At 38.4% G+C, this 17,705-nt stretch overlaps 5 protein-coding genes and 1 long non-coding RNA gene across 8 annotated transcripts in view; 4 read left to right on the forward strand and 2 right to left on the reverse strand.

Moving 5' to 3' along the window:
* Positions 1 to 6,635, reverse strand: part of LOC116847672 (mothers against decapentaplegic homolog 3-like) — a 32,960-nt gene extending 26,325 nt beyond the window's left edge. Inside the window, exon 1 of the mRNA XM_032822919.1 lies at positions 6,160 to 6,635. Within this exon, the coding sequence (XP_032678810.1) occupies positions 6,160 to 6,362 (203 nt within the window). The 5' untranslated portion in view covers positions 6,363 to 6,635. The remainder of the gene's footprint in view (positions 1 to 6,159) is intronic.
* A 388-nt stretch (positions 6,636 to 7,023) lies between these two features.
* LOC116847708 (IWS1-like protein) lies at positions 7,024 to 12,067 on the forward strand. Of its 2 annotated transcripts, XM_032822995.1 has the most exons (8): positions 7,024 to 7,266; positions 7,530 to 7,665; positions 8,200 to 9,939; positions 10,159 to 10,173; positions 10,489 to 10,849; positions 10,927 to 11,216; positions 11,384 to 11,495; positions 11,580 to 12,067. In XM_032822995.1, the coding sequence occupies exons 1-8, from the start codon at positions 7,254 to 7,256 to the stop codon at positions 11,700 to 11,702; spliced, it is 2,790 nt and encodes a 929-aa protein (XP_032678886.1). In that variant the 5' UTR covers positions 7,024 to 7,253; the 3' UTR covers positions 11,703 to 12,067. The 2 variants fall into 2 exon arrangements, with proteins under 2 accessions (XP_032678886.1, XP_032678887.1); XM_032822996.1 differs by lacking the exon at positions 10,159 to 10,173 and having other exon boundaries at positions 7,025 to 7,266.
* Positions 12,068 to 12,234: 167 nt separating this feature from the next.
* On the forward strand, positions 12,235 to 13,340 carry LOC116847739 (60S ribosomal protein L18a-like). The gene is made up of 3 exons (XM_032823051.1): positions 12,235 to 12,374; positions 12,618 to 12,797; positions 12,934 to 13,340. The coding sequence occupies exons 1-3, from the start codon at positions 12,357 to 12,359 to the stop codon at positions 13,267 to 13,269; spliced, it is 534 nt and encodes a 177-aa protein (XP_032678942.1). The 5' UTR covers positions 12,235 to 12,356; the 3' UTR covers positions 13,270 to 13,340.
* A 623-nt stretch (positions 13,341 to 13,963) lies between these two features.
* On the forward strand, positions 13,964 to 15,324 carry LOC116847706 (60S ribosomal protein L18a-like). The gene is made up of 3 exons (XM_032822993.1): positions 13,964 to 14,108; positions 14,539 to 14,718; positions 14,921 to 15,324. Exons 1-3 carry the CDS (start codon positions 14,091 to 14,093, stop codon positions 15,254 to 15,256), a joined length of 534 nt encoding a protein of 177 aa, XP_032678884.1. The 5' UTR covers positions 13,964 to 14,090; the 3' UTR covers positions 15,257 to 15,324.
* LOC116847707 lies at positions 14,851 to 16,290 on the reverse strand. Its single transcript, XR_004378806.1, has 3 exons — positions 16,142 to 16,290; positions 15,452 to 15,655; positions 14,851 to 15,185 (listed from the first exon to the last, which is right to left on the reverse strand). It is a non-coding gene; the product is annotated as an uncharacterized LOC116847707 (long non-coding RNA).
* LOC116847705 (F-box only protein 44-like) lies at positions 15,649 to 17,483 on the forward strand. 2 transcript variants are annotated; one of them, XM_032822991.1, is made up of 4 exons: positions 15,649 to 15,852; positions 16,280 to 16,842; positions 16,912 to 17,097; positions 17,221 to 17,483. In XM_032822991.1, the coding sequence occupies exons 2-4, from the start codon at positions 16,285 to 16,287 to the stop codon at positions 17,410 to 17,412; spliced, it is 936 nt and encodes a 311-aa protein (XP_032678882.1). In that variant the 5' UTR covers positions 15,649 to 15,852; positions 16,280 to 16,284; the 3' UTR covers positions 17,413 to 17,483. The 2 variants fall into 2 exon arrangements, with proteins under 2 accessions (XP_032678882.1, XP_032678883.1); XM_032822992.1 differs by lacking the exon at positions 15,649 to 15,852 and having other exon boundaries at positions 16,254 to 16,842.
* Positions 17,484 to 17,705: the final 222 nt, after the last annotated feature.

Consider the following 17,705-nt stretch of genomic DNA (forward strand, 5'->3'; position numbering starts at 1 on the left):
AGACTGCGAGCGCGAAGGGCCGCGGTCAAGAGTAAAGTGCCCTTTAAATTCTAGTGTTGGCGAAACTGAAGCTTGTGCTGACTTGTGCTAGCCTAGAGCAACTCAGATATATAATTATATATTGTTTGGTTGACTTATACGAATATAAATCTTATTTTTCTTCTTTTCTGCCTAAAATCGTTTTTTTCGTTTTATTCCTTTCATGATTATTTTTCGAAGATAATACTTTAGCACAATGTTAGCACAACTTAGCACAACCTAGCACAATAAAAAAAATTTTGAAAATCAAAAAGTGGGGGGCTACCAAAAAAAACGGTTTTTTCCACTTTTCTTGCTCATTTTTCGTATTAAAAATTTATAATTCGAGCACAATGTAGCACAAACCTAGCACAAATCAGCACAACTATCAAAATTAATAAATTCGAAAAGTGGGGGGCTAACTTCATACAGGCTGATCTTGGAGCAACCGGTCGCTGAGAATTCGACATAAACGCAAAAAGAGCTTACAGAGCAGTTGGGAGTAACGCGGCAAACCATCTCGGGATAAAGGCCTTTCAATTTTGCGACACGAATTTAAATGATCGCGATACGACTGTTGTCGAATGCTAGAAAATAGTTGTGTCTCGTTCACGTGCCGTCGTGTGTCATCGATAACACTGTTCAACAACCATTTTGCGCCAGAGATAAAAATCACCAATTCTTACTAATTGTGACCTGCTGAATTCAAATGTAACAAGCAAAATATTCCATTGGCAGCGGCTTTAGAGACGCACGACAATGAATTATTATAAAAAATACAGACTTATGTATTTTCCGGCAAAATTAATATTACTTTTATGTTTAGCAAATCTTCGCGAAAATATACTAACACTGCTTTCTTCAGATTATTAACGCTTTGATGATGAGATAACTCTGTTTGAGCCGTTTTATGAGTAAATTGTCTTATTGTCTCGTTAAGGTGGTTTGTTAAGGGATACACACAGATTCCCTGCGTGAGTTTATTTCAATTCAGCTGGGGACTTAAAAGGAGGTTAAGAAGAAAGACTTTCTACACTGCTTATAGAGAAGAGAAAGACACGCTGCCACTCGCTGATTTTTGTTGGTTTCAGTGTGTTCATGCGGAACCCACATTTTCCTTCTTTTTGGATCTTTCCCATCTCGCGTAGACGTTTGGAAATGGTTTGCCGCGTTACTCCCAACTGAGCAAACTCTTTTTGCGTTTGTGCCGAATTCTCAGCGAGCGGTTGCTCCAAGATCATCGCAGTCGCAATTCTGAGGACCTCTAGGACATTGTCTGTCGGTCAGACTGAAATCGCCGCTTAAATACGCGCACATTGCATGATACAACACATTCGCGTAGAAATGAACAAATCGCACGCTTTTGCAGAATTTTTTGGAAAATTCGTGGAAAATATAGTGTACAGATGTGTACGAAATCCGTTGCCATTTTTGACGCTACTGAACTGACTGAATACTTTTACGTTGGGCCTGCTAAATGTCACTTTAAAAAGCTGTATGTCAACGCTACATGACAACTGCGGAAGAATGGGAAAAAGCTGAAAATTTTACCGACAGAACACTGACATTTTTCTGCAAAGTTTACGTCGTATTGGTTACACAGAATTACAAATGCTTTTACGCAATGAAAATACGTGCAAAAATAAATAGGAGCATTGCTCGATATGTGATGAAAACAAACAAAAAATTTTTAATGTAAAATCTCAAGCTGTCAGTTAACGTAATATTTGCCTATACAAAAGTATTTGCTAATACAAAAGTTCTGCAGTTTGTACATACCGAAAGTGTAGATTCTCCAAACAGAAAAATTTTAAAAACATTACCTTCGCATCTGCACTTGTAAGCTTAAGAATATCGAAAAAGTTTGCAGAAAGATTTCTACACATATATGATTAGGTTTTCCATTGAATATGGTAAAGCAACACACATTCATGTAAGTTTTGTATATACAAGAAATACGAAAAGGATAGCGTGATTATGTTAGTGACGATCGTCTCTGCATTATCGACATTGTTCGAGTTCGTCATCGACTCTAGCATTGTCTATCTCCTTTTTAATGACGTCAGAAGCGAGGAAATGCATGTTAAAAATTCTTGCGAAATACGTTGAAATAAAAATATGTATCCATAAAGTAACACTTGCAATCGATTAAACAAATTTATAAGATATTCCGTGCGCTCCCTTTCCGCTCTAACAATAAAATTACAATAATTTATCTGAATAAATTAATCTGAATGCGAAGAAATAGGTTAAGAAGATGAAGTGTATGTCACGTTAATTTACGACAAATTATTGATTATTAAAGCGAAAGAGAAATGCACGGAATACCATATTTCAAAGATTTATTTAATCGATTGCATCACTTTATAGATATATCTTTTTATTTCAACGTATTTCGTAAGAATTTTTAGCATGCATTTTCTCGCTTCTGACCTCATTGAAAAGAGATAGACAATGCTAGGGGCCAGGAGCCTTAAACTTGATCTACAATGTGTTATTTGCTTCTTGTTTCTTTTTCTTTATCTCTTTCTGATTCACACCTTAAGCTTTAAGGTTTAAGTTTTTATCTACAATGTGCTCTTTGCATTCTGTTTCTTGTCTTCTGTCTTTTTCTGGCTTAAAGCTTAAGGTTTGAGTCAGAAAGAGATAAAGAGAAAGAAGCAAAAAGCAAAGAACTCATTGTAGATCAAGCTTTAAGCCAGAAAAAAGACAGAAGACAAGAAACAGAACGCAAAGAGCATATTGTAGATCAAGCTTTAACTAAATATTTTTACAGCTTTCCTGTCTCCAGGAGGACAATTCGAATTATGCGTGAAATATAAAGAAAGTGCTCGCGCACAAAAAAGCGAGAGGAATTGTTGCCTAATGCAATCGCCCGATGCAGTGCGCTTACGCAACGAGCGCGGCCGAGAAGAGACGCGTAACAACGGTCCGCGTGTGAATCACGATTGGTTATCTGTCAATGGACCTTCCACTCCTTTCTGACGATCAATAAGCAAATAAATGCCGAGCGGAGGTGCGCGCGATGTAACACGAAAAGAGCGAGGCGCGACCGAACGAATACGTGTCCTTCATTATCACACGCGTGTGCATGTAACACGCACATTACACGACGTTATTGCTATCAACTAGAAAATGTCTTCTTCTTCTTCTTCGAGCAATTATGCATCGCGATTAATATCATTGAGCGACCAGAGGCGAAACAGAGACATTAAATGCTTTCGTCAAGTTACGTCACTTCTCCCTACGATTCACTTAACTTCGCGGAAAAGTGAGAGAACACGGAGATATTTTATGTCCCGTAACATGTCCCGTGGTCTGTCCTTTTCAGCTGCACTGCTAAACTGGTGCAATAAGTTAAGGTGAGACAAATATATGTTTTCTCACTCTAACTTATTGCACCAGTTCAGCAGTGCGGCTGAGAAGAACAGACCAATTGTTCGATCAGTCGGCGAATCGCACGTCTCTTAAGCGTGATCTACAATATGCTCTTTGCGTTCTGTTTCTTGTTCTCTGTCTTTTTTTTAGTTTAAAGCTTGATCTACAATGTGTTCTTTGCTTCCTGTTTCTTTTTCTTTATCTCTTTCTGACTCAAACCTTAAGCTTTAAACTAGAAAAAGGCAGAAGACAAGAAACAGAATGCAAAGAGCATATTGTAGATCAGTCTTAAGGCTAAAGGGTGAGTCAGAAGGAGATAAAGAAAAAGAAACAAAAAGCAAATAATACATAACAGATCAAGTTTTAAAAGCTATGCCGATCGTTCATCACGTCGCTTTTGTCTTCATTTTTTTAGTATATCTTGTTTGAGTTTTCTTAATTACGCAAGTCACGCCCACGACGCGTTTTTCTTCTTCGGCCTGGGAGAAAAATATCTGTGTTTTAACTAACGAATAAGTCATGTTCCAACGTTGTGTCCGATTTGACGTTTTCCGATCAAGCGTTTAATACCTTTAGTCGATGAAATGCAATTTGGTCGAATATCGCACTCGATCGGATAAAAAGAGGACGGTTCCTCTGACTCGCCTAAATGTACGACTAGAGATCATTTGGCGCAAGCTGATATCCGATCAAATCGAATGATATCCGATAAAGTCGACGAACCAGATATATGCCGACCACATCTCACGGGACATAAAAAATTGATCGGAGATATACGTTAATTAACTTTTCATCAGTATATCTGTTTGTTGAAACTCGGATTTTTCTCCCGGTGTGGAGAGAGAGCTGAAGGTCGATTTTTCTCCACCTTCTAAAGAGGTAAACAACAGTTAAATCATACGTCTGCCTTTGTCTAAAGTTCTGCGTACAATGGAGAAAATATTAGGAATAGGAATAAAATTATTCAAGAAGTTAAAGGCTCTTCAAATGTACAATAAAACAATATAAGAAAAAGGCTAATAAGAACCAACCGCCGATCGCACAGGCTAAGTTACATATTTAGCGAAACCGTTAATATTAAATATAAAAAAAGGAATAAAATTAAATATTAAGTAAACGTATTTTATACCTAAAATAAATTATTTTTCATATCTCCTAATATTGCATTAGGAGATATTTATTATTTTTACTTTTGACTTCTAATTCGCAATTTGCAGTACGTTAATCTCTGTTCTGTTCCTTTAAATAATTTCGTTTTATTAGGTCACTTAATATTTACTTCTATTCCTAATATGTGCTCCATTGGCAGAGCCTTATTTGAAGGATAAGCCAAGGCAGGCATATGATTTCACTAGTTAGCTCACCAAGAGGCTGGGGAAATCGGTCCTAGGTCGGAGAAATTGCCGAGGTTCGTCTGCGAATTACGACGGTCGCGTGTTATCCACGAACATCGCGCGTTCTGCCACTTCGGCGGCCTCGGAGGCCGCGAAGGCGCTACTTCGCGTTCCTCGTACGCGTGATTACGCACTTTGCAGGCGATTGATAAATGCTCTTCCGCCCACTCGACGCGGCGGCGGCGGCGGCGGTCGCTTTCGGAGTTTCTTTGAGAGCGAGCGCGCTAAGGAGAGATCGCGCTTGCGTCATCGCGCTCTCTGTCGCGTCACGATCGTCAGCCGGACGATTCCGTATCGATCGTACAAAGAGAGAGAACGATGCATCCTCGTCGCGAATACGACGAGGCGAACGGTTGTTACGCGTGTTCTCCGTTAGAAAAATCAGCAATGCAGAAAGCAAATCTATGAAATTAACACCGCGATTCTGTTCCTCTTTATAACTTCACTTGGTTCCCTCTCTTTCATCTTCTGATAGACTCATCACGCTTTTTAAACTTCGGGCCGATAAATCGCCCCCGCGACCTCGCACCCCGTTCTCTCCCCCGTTACCCACGAGAAAACTCCGAGCACGACCACGTGCCTCGTCCTACACGCACGTGAGGCCACGTGCGGCTATTGTTTACCTGTGCGTGAGGCATCGCGACGACAAGCAGAGTCGGCCGTCTCCAAATACGATTGTCGCGTTTTCCACAGGACGCCCGCGCGCGCGCGTACGTACGAATGTGTGTACATAACAAAGAGACGCTCTTCACGGTGCGTGTCACGCGCTGCGCCAGCCCGCATCAGAAGCGGGTGACAGCGAACCGGGCGGTCTGCCGCCGCCGCCGCCGTCGCTTATCACCCTAATAGACGTGCGCGCATGTGAACTGCACGCACGCACGCATATGCGTGGACAGACGCTCGCGGGACGCAACGTCCGTGGCGATCCACGACTCGGTCTCTTTACACGAACGTCTCGCCGTCTCGTGTGCACGACGCGACGGTGGAATAGGAACATCGTGCCGGCGTACACAGACAGAGACGCACACTGACGCGCGATTGTCGTAACACACAGCGGCGTAACGCACGCACACACGTACGCTAGCGCGCGCTCTCTCCCCTTCGCTCTCTCTCTCTCGCTTCTTCTTTCATTTCTTTCTCACTCTCTTTCCATCTCTCTCTCATTTTCTGTCTCACTCACTCACTCACTCTCTTAGATTCTTGTGTATTTTTTACGCACAAAGTATTGAATCTCTCTTTCTCTCCCTCTTTCTTTCCCTCTCCTACCTTTTGCTGTGTACACACAATGTCGCTTAACACTATCGTTGATGCGCGCGCGCTTACACACCGGGAGAAACTTACACATGTTCGAAGCGCGTATGTCGCTTACCTTGGTATAGTGATGCACTTGGTGTTGCAACTCTGCGTCGTGATGGCCTTCTCGAGCTCCTCGAGGCCCGCGGACTTCTTCAGCTTCTTCACCAGGCTCTTAACGGCCTTCTCGCTCCATTTGTCCTCGCTCTCGGCCTTCTTCCAGCCCAGCAGCCGCTTGACGATAGGCGGGTTAAAGCTGGGCAGCATCGAAGTCATCATTTGCCCTACGACGAGCGCGCGCGACCCGCATCGGGCCGCTCCGACGGGTTGTCGCGGGGCGCGTACGGACTGTGTCGCGCGATTGCTCGCCCGAGGGACCCGGCTTGCGCGTTGGCGGCCGTGCGCCGATCACCGACACCGTGACTCGCGCTCCGTACCGACAATGCGTAAATCGCTCTCACGCAGACGGCGAAAATTTTGCCACGGCCGCCATAGTGTGCCCTGTGCGTGGCTCGGCCCGACTCGGCCGCTGTCGGCGCTCTTCGCGGATGTCATGCGACTAGCGACTGCTAGACGCGACGCTCGCGTTCCGCGGCGCCTGTGGCGCCATCTGTGGTCGGGCCGGGCACAACCTCCACTCCTCACCGATTGGTCCATCGAGTTGCGTCGCATAGAGAATTTCCCGGAATCCTCCAACGGGTTTCGCGGTGCTCTGGTAACTTCTACTCTCCAACCAATCGGCGACGCTGTTCAGCGACAGATAACGCGTTAACCTTAGGGTGCGTTCAGATTCTTCATTCGTGTGCATTCTATTACTAGAAACACTATAGTATATGTTACATATGCTATAGCACTTCTAGTAATAGAATACACCCGGGTGTGGAATCTGAACGCAGCCTTAACGGGAAGACCAATCGCAAAACAGCATACATTTTTTTTAATGATGTCGGTGTTCTCAGTATTTCCGGCACTTCGCAGCGTGTGTCCAGCAGTGTCGTATTTCTGTCATTTTGTTATATTAGTGTGAAAGTGTGTATCGCAAATTTAACAGCTTTAATTTATGTTCGGAAATAAAAGAACATTTGTCTACGTTAGTTTTGTAATCGATTGATGCAATACTTTTGTGTACTATTGTGATAATAGCTGAACTTTTGATCACATTTAGATGCCATGACTTTTGAAGGTGAGTAAAATTTCTATAGGATCTCCCACTTTTATCTTAATTAAAATTATCAATTAATATCAATCAATATTATCTATTTCTTGCTCAATATTGTATTAAATTGTTATAAGCATAGTTTTTCTGGATATATTTATAACTAATATTCTGATTTATGTGCACAGAATATAGAAAAACAATATAAGCAAGTGTTTCTTTTGTCTGTTTGCCAAGAATTTAGCTAAAGAAGTCTCATATCTTTTACATAAAATGTTGTTTGCTTTAAGACATGAAGAGTGACTCAGACGAAGAAGGTGATAAATCAAGAAGTGCTAGTCCTGACTCACAAAGGTCAGCTAGTGTAGCAAGGAGCAGATCGAGATCAAAATCAAATTCTGCCAGTCCCAAATCCTCACCAGCCAGGTAATATCAATCAATCAATTTATTCTTTCTTCAGCATAAGCCAAGAAGTAGGGACTTGGTTTATAATTTCTGCCTTTATTCACACATTCATCCCATGCATATATCCATTCCTTCGCTTCCTTATCTCTAACTTAATTTAATCTCTTCTAAGTCTACTTTATCCTAACTTTGTACATTATATTTTTTCATCCATTATACTTTTCATTTCTTCATTTTTTTTCCATTTTTCATCCCTTAATTTCTTTGCTTTTTCTTTTTCTGTCTATAATTTACTAATTGCCCATCCTTTTTTTCCATCTAACTCTTCATTCCAAATCTTCTTTATTCTTTCTTCCTCACTTTTTCCCAAATCTTTGAACCACTTCCTTGCTATTTCACATTCCTTCACAAAGTGATTTATGCTATCTCTATCTTTCTGCCAGTCAGATAATAAATTTTTCATTTTTATCTCCACTTAATTATCTAAATATCTTTTATAAAGTTTACTTTATAACTTATATATATGTTATATTTTTTTATAACTTATATTTTTAGGTCCAATCCATCGTCTCCTGTACGGAATGGATCACCAGCTTCTGTTCATTCCAATGCTAGTTCCAGGAAATCTTATTCTAGAACACCATCCAGATCGCCATCGCCAAGTAGATCAGTTTCTCCATCAAATGCAAAACAAGGACGATCTAGATCAAGCTCTAAATCTGGGTACAGAAGAAGTACGTCGAGATCACGTTCCAAGTCTCATTCGCCGGCACCTACGGAGAAAGATATAAGAAATAGCTCGCAATCGCCACACTCGCATCGCTCTGTAAAGTCAGGCTCAAGATCCCGAAGTTCTTCTCCATCCGGATCTAGGAGAAGTTCTCGCGCAGCATCGAGGAATAACTCGCGTTCCCGATCCCGATCAACTTCAGTGAAGCTCGATAACTCTCCATCCAAAGATACTTCGCCAAAAACAAATTTTCGGTCGCCCTCAAGGTCTCCCTCGCCGCAGGCTGTCTCCAAATCACGATCTCGCTCAAGATCACGATCTCGGTCAAAATCACGTTCTCATTCGAGATCACGTTCTCGATCCCGTTCTGGCTCCCCGAAAGAAACTATTCGCTCACCTTCTCCACCTGGTACCCCCAAGTCTTCCCACACAAGATCCAGATCTAGATCTAGATCAGGATCGGCTAGCCTGAAAATTAAAGGTGGCTCAAGGTCAAGATCGAGATCTCCGTCCGGATCGAGAAAAGGTTCTCCTTCACCTCCGGCATCGCCAAGTGGATCGCCAGCTCGACAATCACGTTCAAGATCGAAATCACGCTCGAGATCCAAATCAGGCTCTGCGAAAGGCTCTCCCGAATCAAGGAAGAGTTCCCGTTCCAGGTCTCGTTCCAATTCGGTGGAAAGAAAATCTAAATCAAGATCTAGATCGAGATCTGGCTCCGGATCTAGGAAACAATCGAGATCACCCTCGGCGGAAGGACGAGTTTTATCACGTTCGAAGTCCAGATCAAAATCTAGATCGGTATCGGGTTCGAGGAAAGGCTCACGCTCAAGATCGCGATCCAGATCACGCAAATCCGGGTCAAGATCTAAATCAAGATCCGTGTCAAGGTCGCGTAAAGGTTCCGCATCTCCGGCGCACTCGGGAAGGAATTCACGTTCCAGATCCCGATCCAGCTCGCGTTCCAGTAAATCGAAGTCCCGTTCCGGCTCAAGGGCGTCTCGCTCAAGATCTCGTTCTGGATCTAGGAAATCCGTTTCGAGGTCAAGATCACGTTCGAGATCGAAATCTGGCTCAAGATCACGTTCACCTTCACGCTCAAGATCAAGGTCGGGTTCTAGGTCGAAATCGAGGTCGAGGTCGAGGTCGAAGTCAAAATCACGCTCAAAGTCAAGATCACGCTCGAGATCACGATCAGGTTCGGCGGTCAGACATTCGTCGCGTTCTAAATCGCGATCTAGATCGAGATCTAGATCAGTCTCTGGCTCGAGAAAATCCAGAAGCCCTAGCAGGGATTCGGAGGGCGCCGTCAGGAAACGAAATAGAGTACTATCAGACTCTGAAGAAGATGATGAAGGAAATAAAACTAAAAAACGGTCGAGGCACGGATTATCAGATTCTGAACACGAGGATCGGGAAGATGAAGACAGGAAGAAAAAAGATGACGCACATCACGAGGGAGAAGATGAAGATCAGGAACGTAAACAATTGGATGATGAAACTGAAGTTAATGAACAACAGGATAATGCAGATTCCGATGATGGCATTATTCCAGATGGTGGAATGTGAGTATATATTCAACTACAGCTACATGAAAGTGAATTTCTGAAAAATCTTTATTATAAATAATTACACATTGTTATATATTCATATATTATTGTAAAAAGTATATAATTTTTAAAAAATTAGATATATTACTTGCTTTTATATGAAATATATAATTATCACTTCACAATATACATGAAGTAATGTAATATAATATATTATTAATATATGCTATCCAGGAGCAGCAGATATTTGTAAGTAAAAGATATATGCATGTAAAAAGGTAGAATAATTTTGTTTTTCCAAGTATTTTTTACATACACTTAAGAACAAAATTGATTTCTAAATTAATTAATAAAAACTTTTGTTTAGCTCCTAATAAACTATCATCAATATTTCATGATAACATTTTTTTATTAGGTAAATAATCATAATAATATTTATGAGGCAAGTTGCACATGATGGAAAAGCAAAATAAAATATAAAATTATAAAGAAAAATTCAGTATTATTGAGACTGTATATGTGTGTGGAAGAAAAAAAAATTATTATTGAATTCGATTTTTTCAGGGATGATTCGATGTCCGATTTCGATCGCATGTTGGCGCGGAAAAAAGAGGAACAATCTCGAAGACGTAAGCGCAAAGACATCGATATCATTAACGATAACGATGATATCATAGCGCAACTGTTGTCTGATATGAGAGGTGCGGCTGATGAAGATAGAAAATTAAATCAGCAAAATAAACCAGCCACAAATAAAATCGCCATGTTACCGAAAGTATTGTCGCAGTTGAAGAAGCATGATTTGCAATTGGCCTTTTTGGAGCACAATGTACTGTCCGTTCTTACAGATTGGTTAGCACCGATGCCTGACCGATCGTTACCATCTCTCAAGATTAGAGACAATCTTCTGAAGCTCTTATGGGAGGTAATAAATTAAATATGTGAAATCTCGCGTGCATTTGATTAAAGTAATTTTAATAACGCCATATTATCTGTTTATAGTTCCCAAAAATCGATCAGATTTCGCTGAAACAGTCTGGCATCGGAAAAGCCGTGATGTATCTTTACAAGCATCCGAAGGAAACAAAAGAGAACAAAGAGCGTGCTGGCAAGTTGATCAGCGAATGGGCCCGACCTATTTTTAATTTGTCTACCGATTTTAAAACGTTGTCCAAAGAGGAGAGGTTACAAAGGGATCTAGAACAAAGACCTCAGAAGAAAAGGAAAACCGACGACGCGGGATCTTCCCAAAAGTCACAAGATATCAATAAAGCCTTAAAGGGAGATGCTAAGTATGTTATCGATAATTAACGATATTATAATGACATGATTCATAATTATCGCTATTCTAATTATAATTATTTTAATGTAGAAATAATTATAAATAATTATTCAAATATAAAATAATTTTAAATAATAAAATAGAAATAATTATAATTATTTTATTATTTGAATATAGACCACTGAGACCAGGAGATCCTGGATGGGTAGGCAGAGCTCGAGTTCCTAGACCATCTGATAGAGATTACGTCGTACGACCCGACTGGAAAACGGATATTGATATCACTAGAGTATGCGATTTATTTATTCAAAATGTTCATGATATTCTTCATACTACATATACACGATTTGTAATCTATTATTGTTCCCCGTAGAGCACAAAGAAGCCGTTGAGCCGATTCGAGAGACACATGAAGAACTATATGGACAGCAAACGAATGAAATCAGCCAGGAGAGCAGTGCATATATCTATAGAGGGTCGCAAGATGTCTCTATAATGTTTTCCTTACACCTTACACATATAGAGAGGAAATATTGAAATATAACTTTTAACAATGTCCATTATCTTTCGATTTACACGATTGCACAGAGGCAATATAGTGCAATTGATTTAGTACATGTTTCTTGCGTTGCGATTGCGTATTTACCTAATACGAAACAAATTAATTTTTGCAGGAAACGTTTTTAGAAACGTTTTCTATGGAAAATTATTCGCAATCATTGACACTATCGTATGGATAACACAAAGAATTTAATGTGGTATGTTTAAGAAATTGTTTTAATTAATTCCTATGAGTGACAGAACAGCGAATAGTTATATTAAAAATATCTATTGAATAAAGTATTTTTTATTTTTAGCTTATATCTCTAAAACTAGGATTAATAAAAAAATTGTATTCTAAATCTAATTTACTGTCCCTCCTTTATATAATTAGAGTAAGAAAGAAGAAAAGATTAATATATTACTATATTTCGGTTTGTCTGAAATTATATTACAACTATGTAAACATTTTCTTTATTTGTGTAAGAGCACATTGAAAAGGTAACATCATTCACATTTTAAATTGAGCGCCGAAAAACAATGGCCTCACTTCCGTGCACGATGGCGGAAACTCTCTTCCTTTTCGTCGTTGTGAGAGGCATCCGGCACGATGAAAGCCAAGGGTGAAGTAAGTAATTTTGCAAATATTTTTGAAAATAACAAGCAAGAAAAATGTCAGAAACTATTTCTCCTCCCTCACGCGTCAGGCATCCATAAAGAATCTATATGAAATCACTAACTGGAGTTTTGGATCGTGAAATTTAGCGGAGCCTAACCTATGTCGTGCAAGTCACACATGCTCGCATGATTTTCCGATTGATTTAGAACGAAAATCTGCTAATAATCATTTTCTTTGTTTTCTTATTTCCAGTTGAAGGAATTCGAAGTGATAGGGCGTAAGCTCCCTACGGAGAAGGAGAAAACTACGCCTTTATACAAAATGCGAATATTCGCTCCCGATGCTATTGTCGCAAAGTCCAGATTTTGGTATTTCTTGCGCCAATTGAAGAAGTTTAAGAAGTCTACTGGAGAAATTGTATCTCTCAAGCAGGTATTTATGATGAAGTTATGTTGTAAAGAATATTGCCTATTCACAATGTTCCTAAAGAATATTGTCTAATAGTATATAATTGCTGTTGATTCTCTTACTAATAACAAAGACTTAATATATAGAATAAATATTTTAGATCCCGGAGAAAACGCCTGTTAAAATCAAGAACTTTGGAATCTGGCTGAGATATGACTCTCGTTCCGGCACACACAACATGTACAGGGAGTATAGAGATCTCTCTGTCAGTGGAGCTATAACTCAGTGTTATAGAGACATGGGTGCACGTCATCGTGCAAGAGCACACTCCATCCAGATCATTAAGGTGGAAGTTGTGAAGGCTGCAAACTGCCGTAGACCACAAGTCAAACAGTTCCATGACTCCAAAATTAAGTTCCCGCTGCCTAAGAGAATCCATCACAGAAATCGTATGCCATTGTTCAGCGTTCGTAAACCACGCACGTATTTCCTCTAAATTTTAATGGCATAACATTGTATATTACACTAAAGGAAATAAAAGTGCATTCGATATGTAATTTTTTGTAATCAGTATGCAATTTATTTTTTTACATGTATTCCCATTCTGATATAAGTTCGACGATCAATTTTATATTTGGAAGAATATATGAATTATATAAAAGTAACGCTTAAAGATCTTAGAATTCAGTTTTATTTAAAAAAAGAAACGTTTCGCAATTGTTATTCACCGCTTAGTCCTTACGATTATTTCATGTATGTGTGCAAAAGGTAAGGTAAGCTTGCAAAAGGATAAATAAAAATATAAATCACAAGAAAAAACGTCTTTTAAAGTAATGATGCTTTTCATGCTGATTTTCAAAAAGATTCAATTAGAATAAAAATTAAGAAGTTACACGTAACGGAGATATATACTTCAATAACAATTTTCGCGATTACCAAAGCGTAGTAGGAAAAAATTGACCAATCATACTGGATTTTTACAAGAATAATCGATTGTGATTGGTTAATTTCTTATTGCTGCGGCGTACGGTTCTTCATTGCAGATGGCTCTGCATGCTTCTGACTATTTACGCTACAAGTATTGTCGATTGGCTGATGAATAGAATTCTCCTAAAGTCCCTACTTTTTTTCTAAATACTCCAGAAATTCACTATTCGACAACCAATTAGAGCGGCCGACAAGCTTGTCGCACGCACATATAATCTTGGCCTAAAGCGCTCAATGAACTACTTTTTCTGATGCCGAATGCAGCCATTCCTATACTTGGCTATTTAATTACAAACACATTTGTTTGCTCTGTACAAAGTAAACGGAACGATGAAAGCCAAAGGACCAGTAAGTAATTTTTGCGAATTTCTTGACTAAATGCAGAAATCATTTCTTTTAATCTGAGGCGACAGTCGTTCAGTCAGAATTTATAAAAATCGCTAAATTAAGTTTTGGGTTTGATATTGGACTCGGTATAACCTATAACGTGCATGCCAACGTGTTATTCCGGTTTAATTATTCGAACTTGTTTAGACGTAATCGATGATTTTTTTTAGAATATCTTGAAATTATTTCCAAGAAACATTTAAGAACAAAGTTTGAAAAAGATTAAGAGAAAAAAATATTAGAAGAAAACTGTGTCAAATGGCCACAAATATCGGGGAAAGCTAAAGACACAGTGACATAGTCGCCAAACAAGAAAAAAATTTGACACGCATATTAACTTTCCAATTAACTTAAAAGTCTAGTAACAATTATTCTTTTTTGACATTTTCAGTTAAGGGAATTCGAAGTCATAGGACGTAAGCTCCCAACGGAGAAGGAGAAAAATACGCCTTTGTATAAAATGCGAATATTCGCTCCTGATGCAATTGTTGCCAAGTCCAGGTTTTGGTATTTCTTGCGTCAGTTGAAAAAGTTCAAAAAGTCTACCGGAGAAATTGTATCTCTCAAACAGGTACTTATTTCAACAGAGTGTTATCATTATAATTATTAATGAATAACTTTTATTTTGTTAGTAGATATACAGTAACACAATTGTATTAAACAAATACCTACTAAAATACAATTAGATACGTTGATACGTTGATTTAGATACGTCTTTGATTATTTTATTATCTGTGGTAACATGAATATAACATGAAGAATAAATATTTCAGATTCCACAAAAAACTCCAATTAAAATCAAGAACTTTGGAATTTGGTTGAGATATGACTCTCGTTCTGGGACGCACAATATGTACAGAGAATACAGAGATCTCTCTGTTAGTGGAGCTGTAACTCAGTGTTATAGGGACATGGGTGCGCGTCATCGTGCAAGAGCACACTCTATCCAGATTATTAAGGTGGAAGTTATAAAGGCTTCAAACTGCCGTAGACCACAAGTCAAGCAATTCCATGATTCCAAGATCAAGTTCCCTCTGCCTAAAAGAATTCACCATAAAGATAGAATGCCATTGTTTAGTGTTCGAAAACCACGTACCTATTTCCTTTAAATATTATCTACATTGTACATAACATTAAAGGAAATTTAAGCATTTGAAATATAACTATAATCAATATATATAGTTCCTTTCATTGTTGAGCATTTATAATTTAATATGATTAAATAAGTTTTAAATGGAAGAGAAGATGTGAGATATATAAAAATAAAACTGTTTAAACTTTCAGTTTCTAAAGTTTGTACTTACAATTTTCCTTTACTGCTTAGTATCAGGTGTATCATTTGCATAAATAAAAGTTTCACTCCTTCAAGATCATTCTTTGCAGTTGTTAACTTAAACCTTGCTTATTCACAAGAGTATCAATATTAAAAAGGATAACTGTCTTTTATTTGATACAATAATGTTTCTCATATTAATCTTCAACAAAATTTATGGTACATGACTTAAAAACTAAAAATGTAACAAAAATATAAGATGCCAATGACAGGTTTTTACATATATGAAATTCTCACACTTCAGTACAATTTAATAGTCACATGTGTGCAAATGTCACGTATATTTCCGTTACAAGTTATGACTCATAAAACTACGTGTATCATCGTCTTATCGCCGTATAGAAGCGATCCCGGGGAGATACGTGATACATTGTAAGTTCATTGTGTTTATTTACTTGAACTTCCACATTCTATCAGTCAATTCAAATTGAACGAATAAAATGAGTGATTTCACGCGCGACATTACATTAAAACACCGTGTTTATATCGTATCGCGTCATCTGTATTAATTAGGTTATATCAAACGTGCTGTATCAGTTGTCTCACATTATATGCCAGCGTAATAACGTCATCAGAAATTCGTGATAATGTTCAAGTTCACGATGCAAATCAGTGTTGCATCAAAAACTTTACATTTAACAGTAAATCGAATTACACTCACCGAGCACAGACATCACGACTGACAAATTCCTCACACGATTCTGCGATAAAAACTTTCTGTCTGATTTTACTCTGTTAATGTCAAGACGTCGTTCATAGCGTTGTAACATCACTTGTGATGTGAATCATTTGTTGGCAGAATAAATGGGCCAATCTCATAACACTAACATGACCTCTACTCGTGTGATGTTCGACGAAAAAGGAGACAATGGACTTATTCTTTGTGACAAGTATATTCCGGCCGAATTATTGGTGGAGATCTTCTGCAACACCAATCTCAATACTCTGTTGAACTGTCAGTTGGTGTGCAAACGCTGGAAGATGCTGATACAGAGTTACGTCTGGCGCAAGAAGGGAGAGATGGCACTGGGAAAACCATTTCCACGGGGTAAGGACATACCTTGGAATGTGTTTTACTTCATATGCAAGAAAAAACCGTTTGAGAAGAACTTGCTGAAAAATCACTCTGGAGAATGTGGAGTTGGACGTTACTGGCAGATTATCAACCAAGGTGGTGATCGGTGGGCAGTCGAGAATCCACCTGCAGGTGTACCAGAGTTACCATTAACCGAACCAGTGTTTGAAGGAAAACAAAACTGTTTTGTGACATCTTATCAGCATTGCCTCAAAGTACAACAAATAGATTTAATAGCTGAGGGATTTACTCCATATGTACTGGATGTGTTGCAACCACCCATAGAGGTATCGTTAAAATTATATAAAGTATTTGCAAGTTTAATAGCATATAACATATAGCATATAACATTATAGGTGAGTGAGTGGTATAGCTGTCGGTGGGATTGTCCAGCGGTATATGAATGTCAAGTCAGATTGTTAAAAGGAGAAAATAGTTTGAGTGCATGCTCAAACTATAGTACTAAACATAAACTTAATGTACTAGATGTGTTTGAATTCCAGGATAACTTGGAAGGAGAAAAGCAGAATGAATGGTTTCGTGTAAGTTTTCTTAAAATAAAATTGATAGTTTCATTTAATAAGTTCTATTTATTATAAATTAAGTTCGTTATGTATATATCATATATATTGATCTTTTTTCTCTATATATGTTTCATTACACAGGTCTCACATATATTTGAGAATTATGGACCTGGCGTAAGGAAAATTAATTTCTCTCACGGCGGAATAGACAGATCATTCTGGGCAGGGCATTATGGTAGTAAAATGGCTGGAGCATGTGTTTATGTAAGGGTTCCTTCAATTAAATGTACTTATGATGATGAAATTGATACACCATCAATTATCGATGAATAAGATAAGTTTGAAGGTGATACAATAATATTATTCTTGAAATAACATAATAATAAGTATCCTGAATAATTGTACAGAGCTTTCATCTTTAGCAATATATATTGCAATATATATTGCATATATACTATAAAGATATTTAATTATATCTTTTAATCTTAATCTCTTATATCTTAATTAGTTTATATCTCTTGCAAACACATGTTATGCATTTATTTTTATACTAAAATATACTGAGAGTAATCTGCAATACTTATATTTGCAGATCTATATGAAAAAAAAAAAAAAAAAAAAAAAAA

Source organism: Odontomachus brunneus, unplaced genomic scaffold (assembly GCF_010583005.1).
Source record: "Odontomachus brunneus isolate Ranch 3 - 2012 unplaced genomic scaffold, Obru_v1 Obru_scaffold_082, whole genome shotgun sequence".
In the NCBI taxonomy this organism is placed as follows: domain Eukaryota; kingdom Metazoa; phylum Arthropoda; class Insecta; order Hymenoptera; family Formicidae; genus Odontomachus; species Odontomachus brunneus.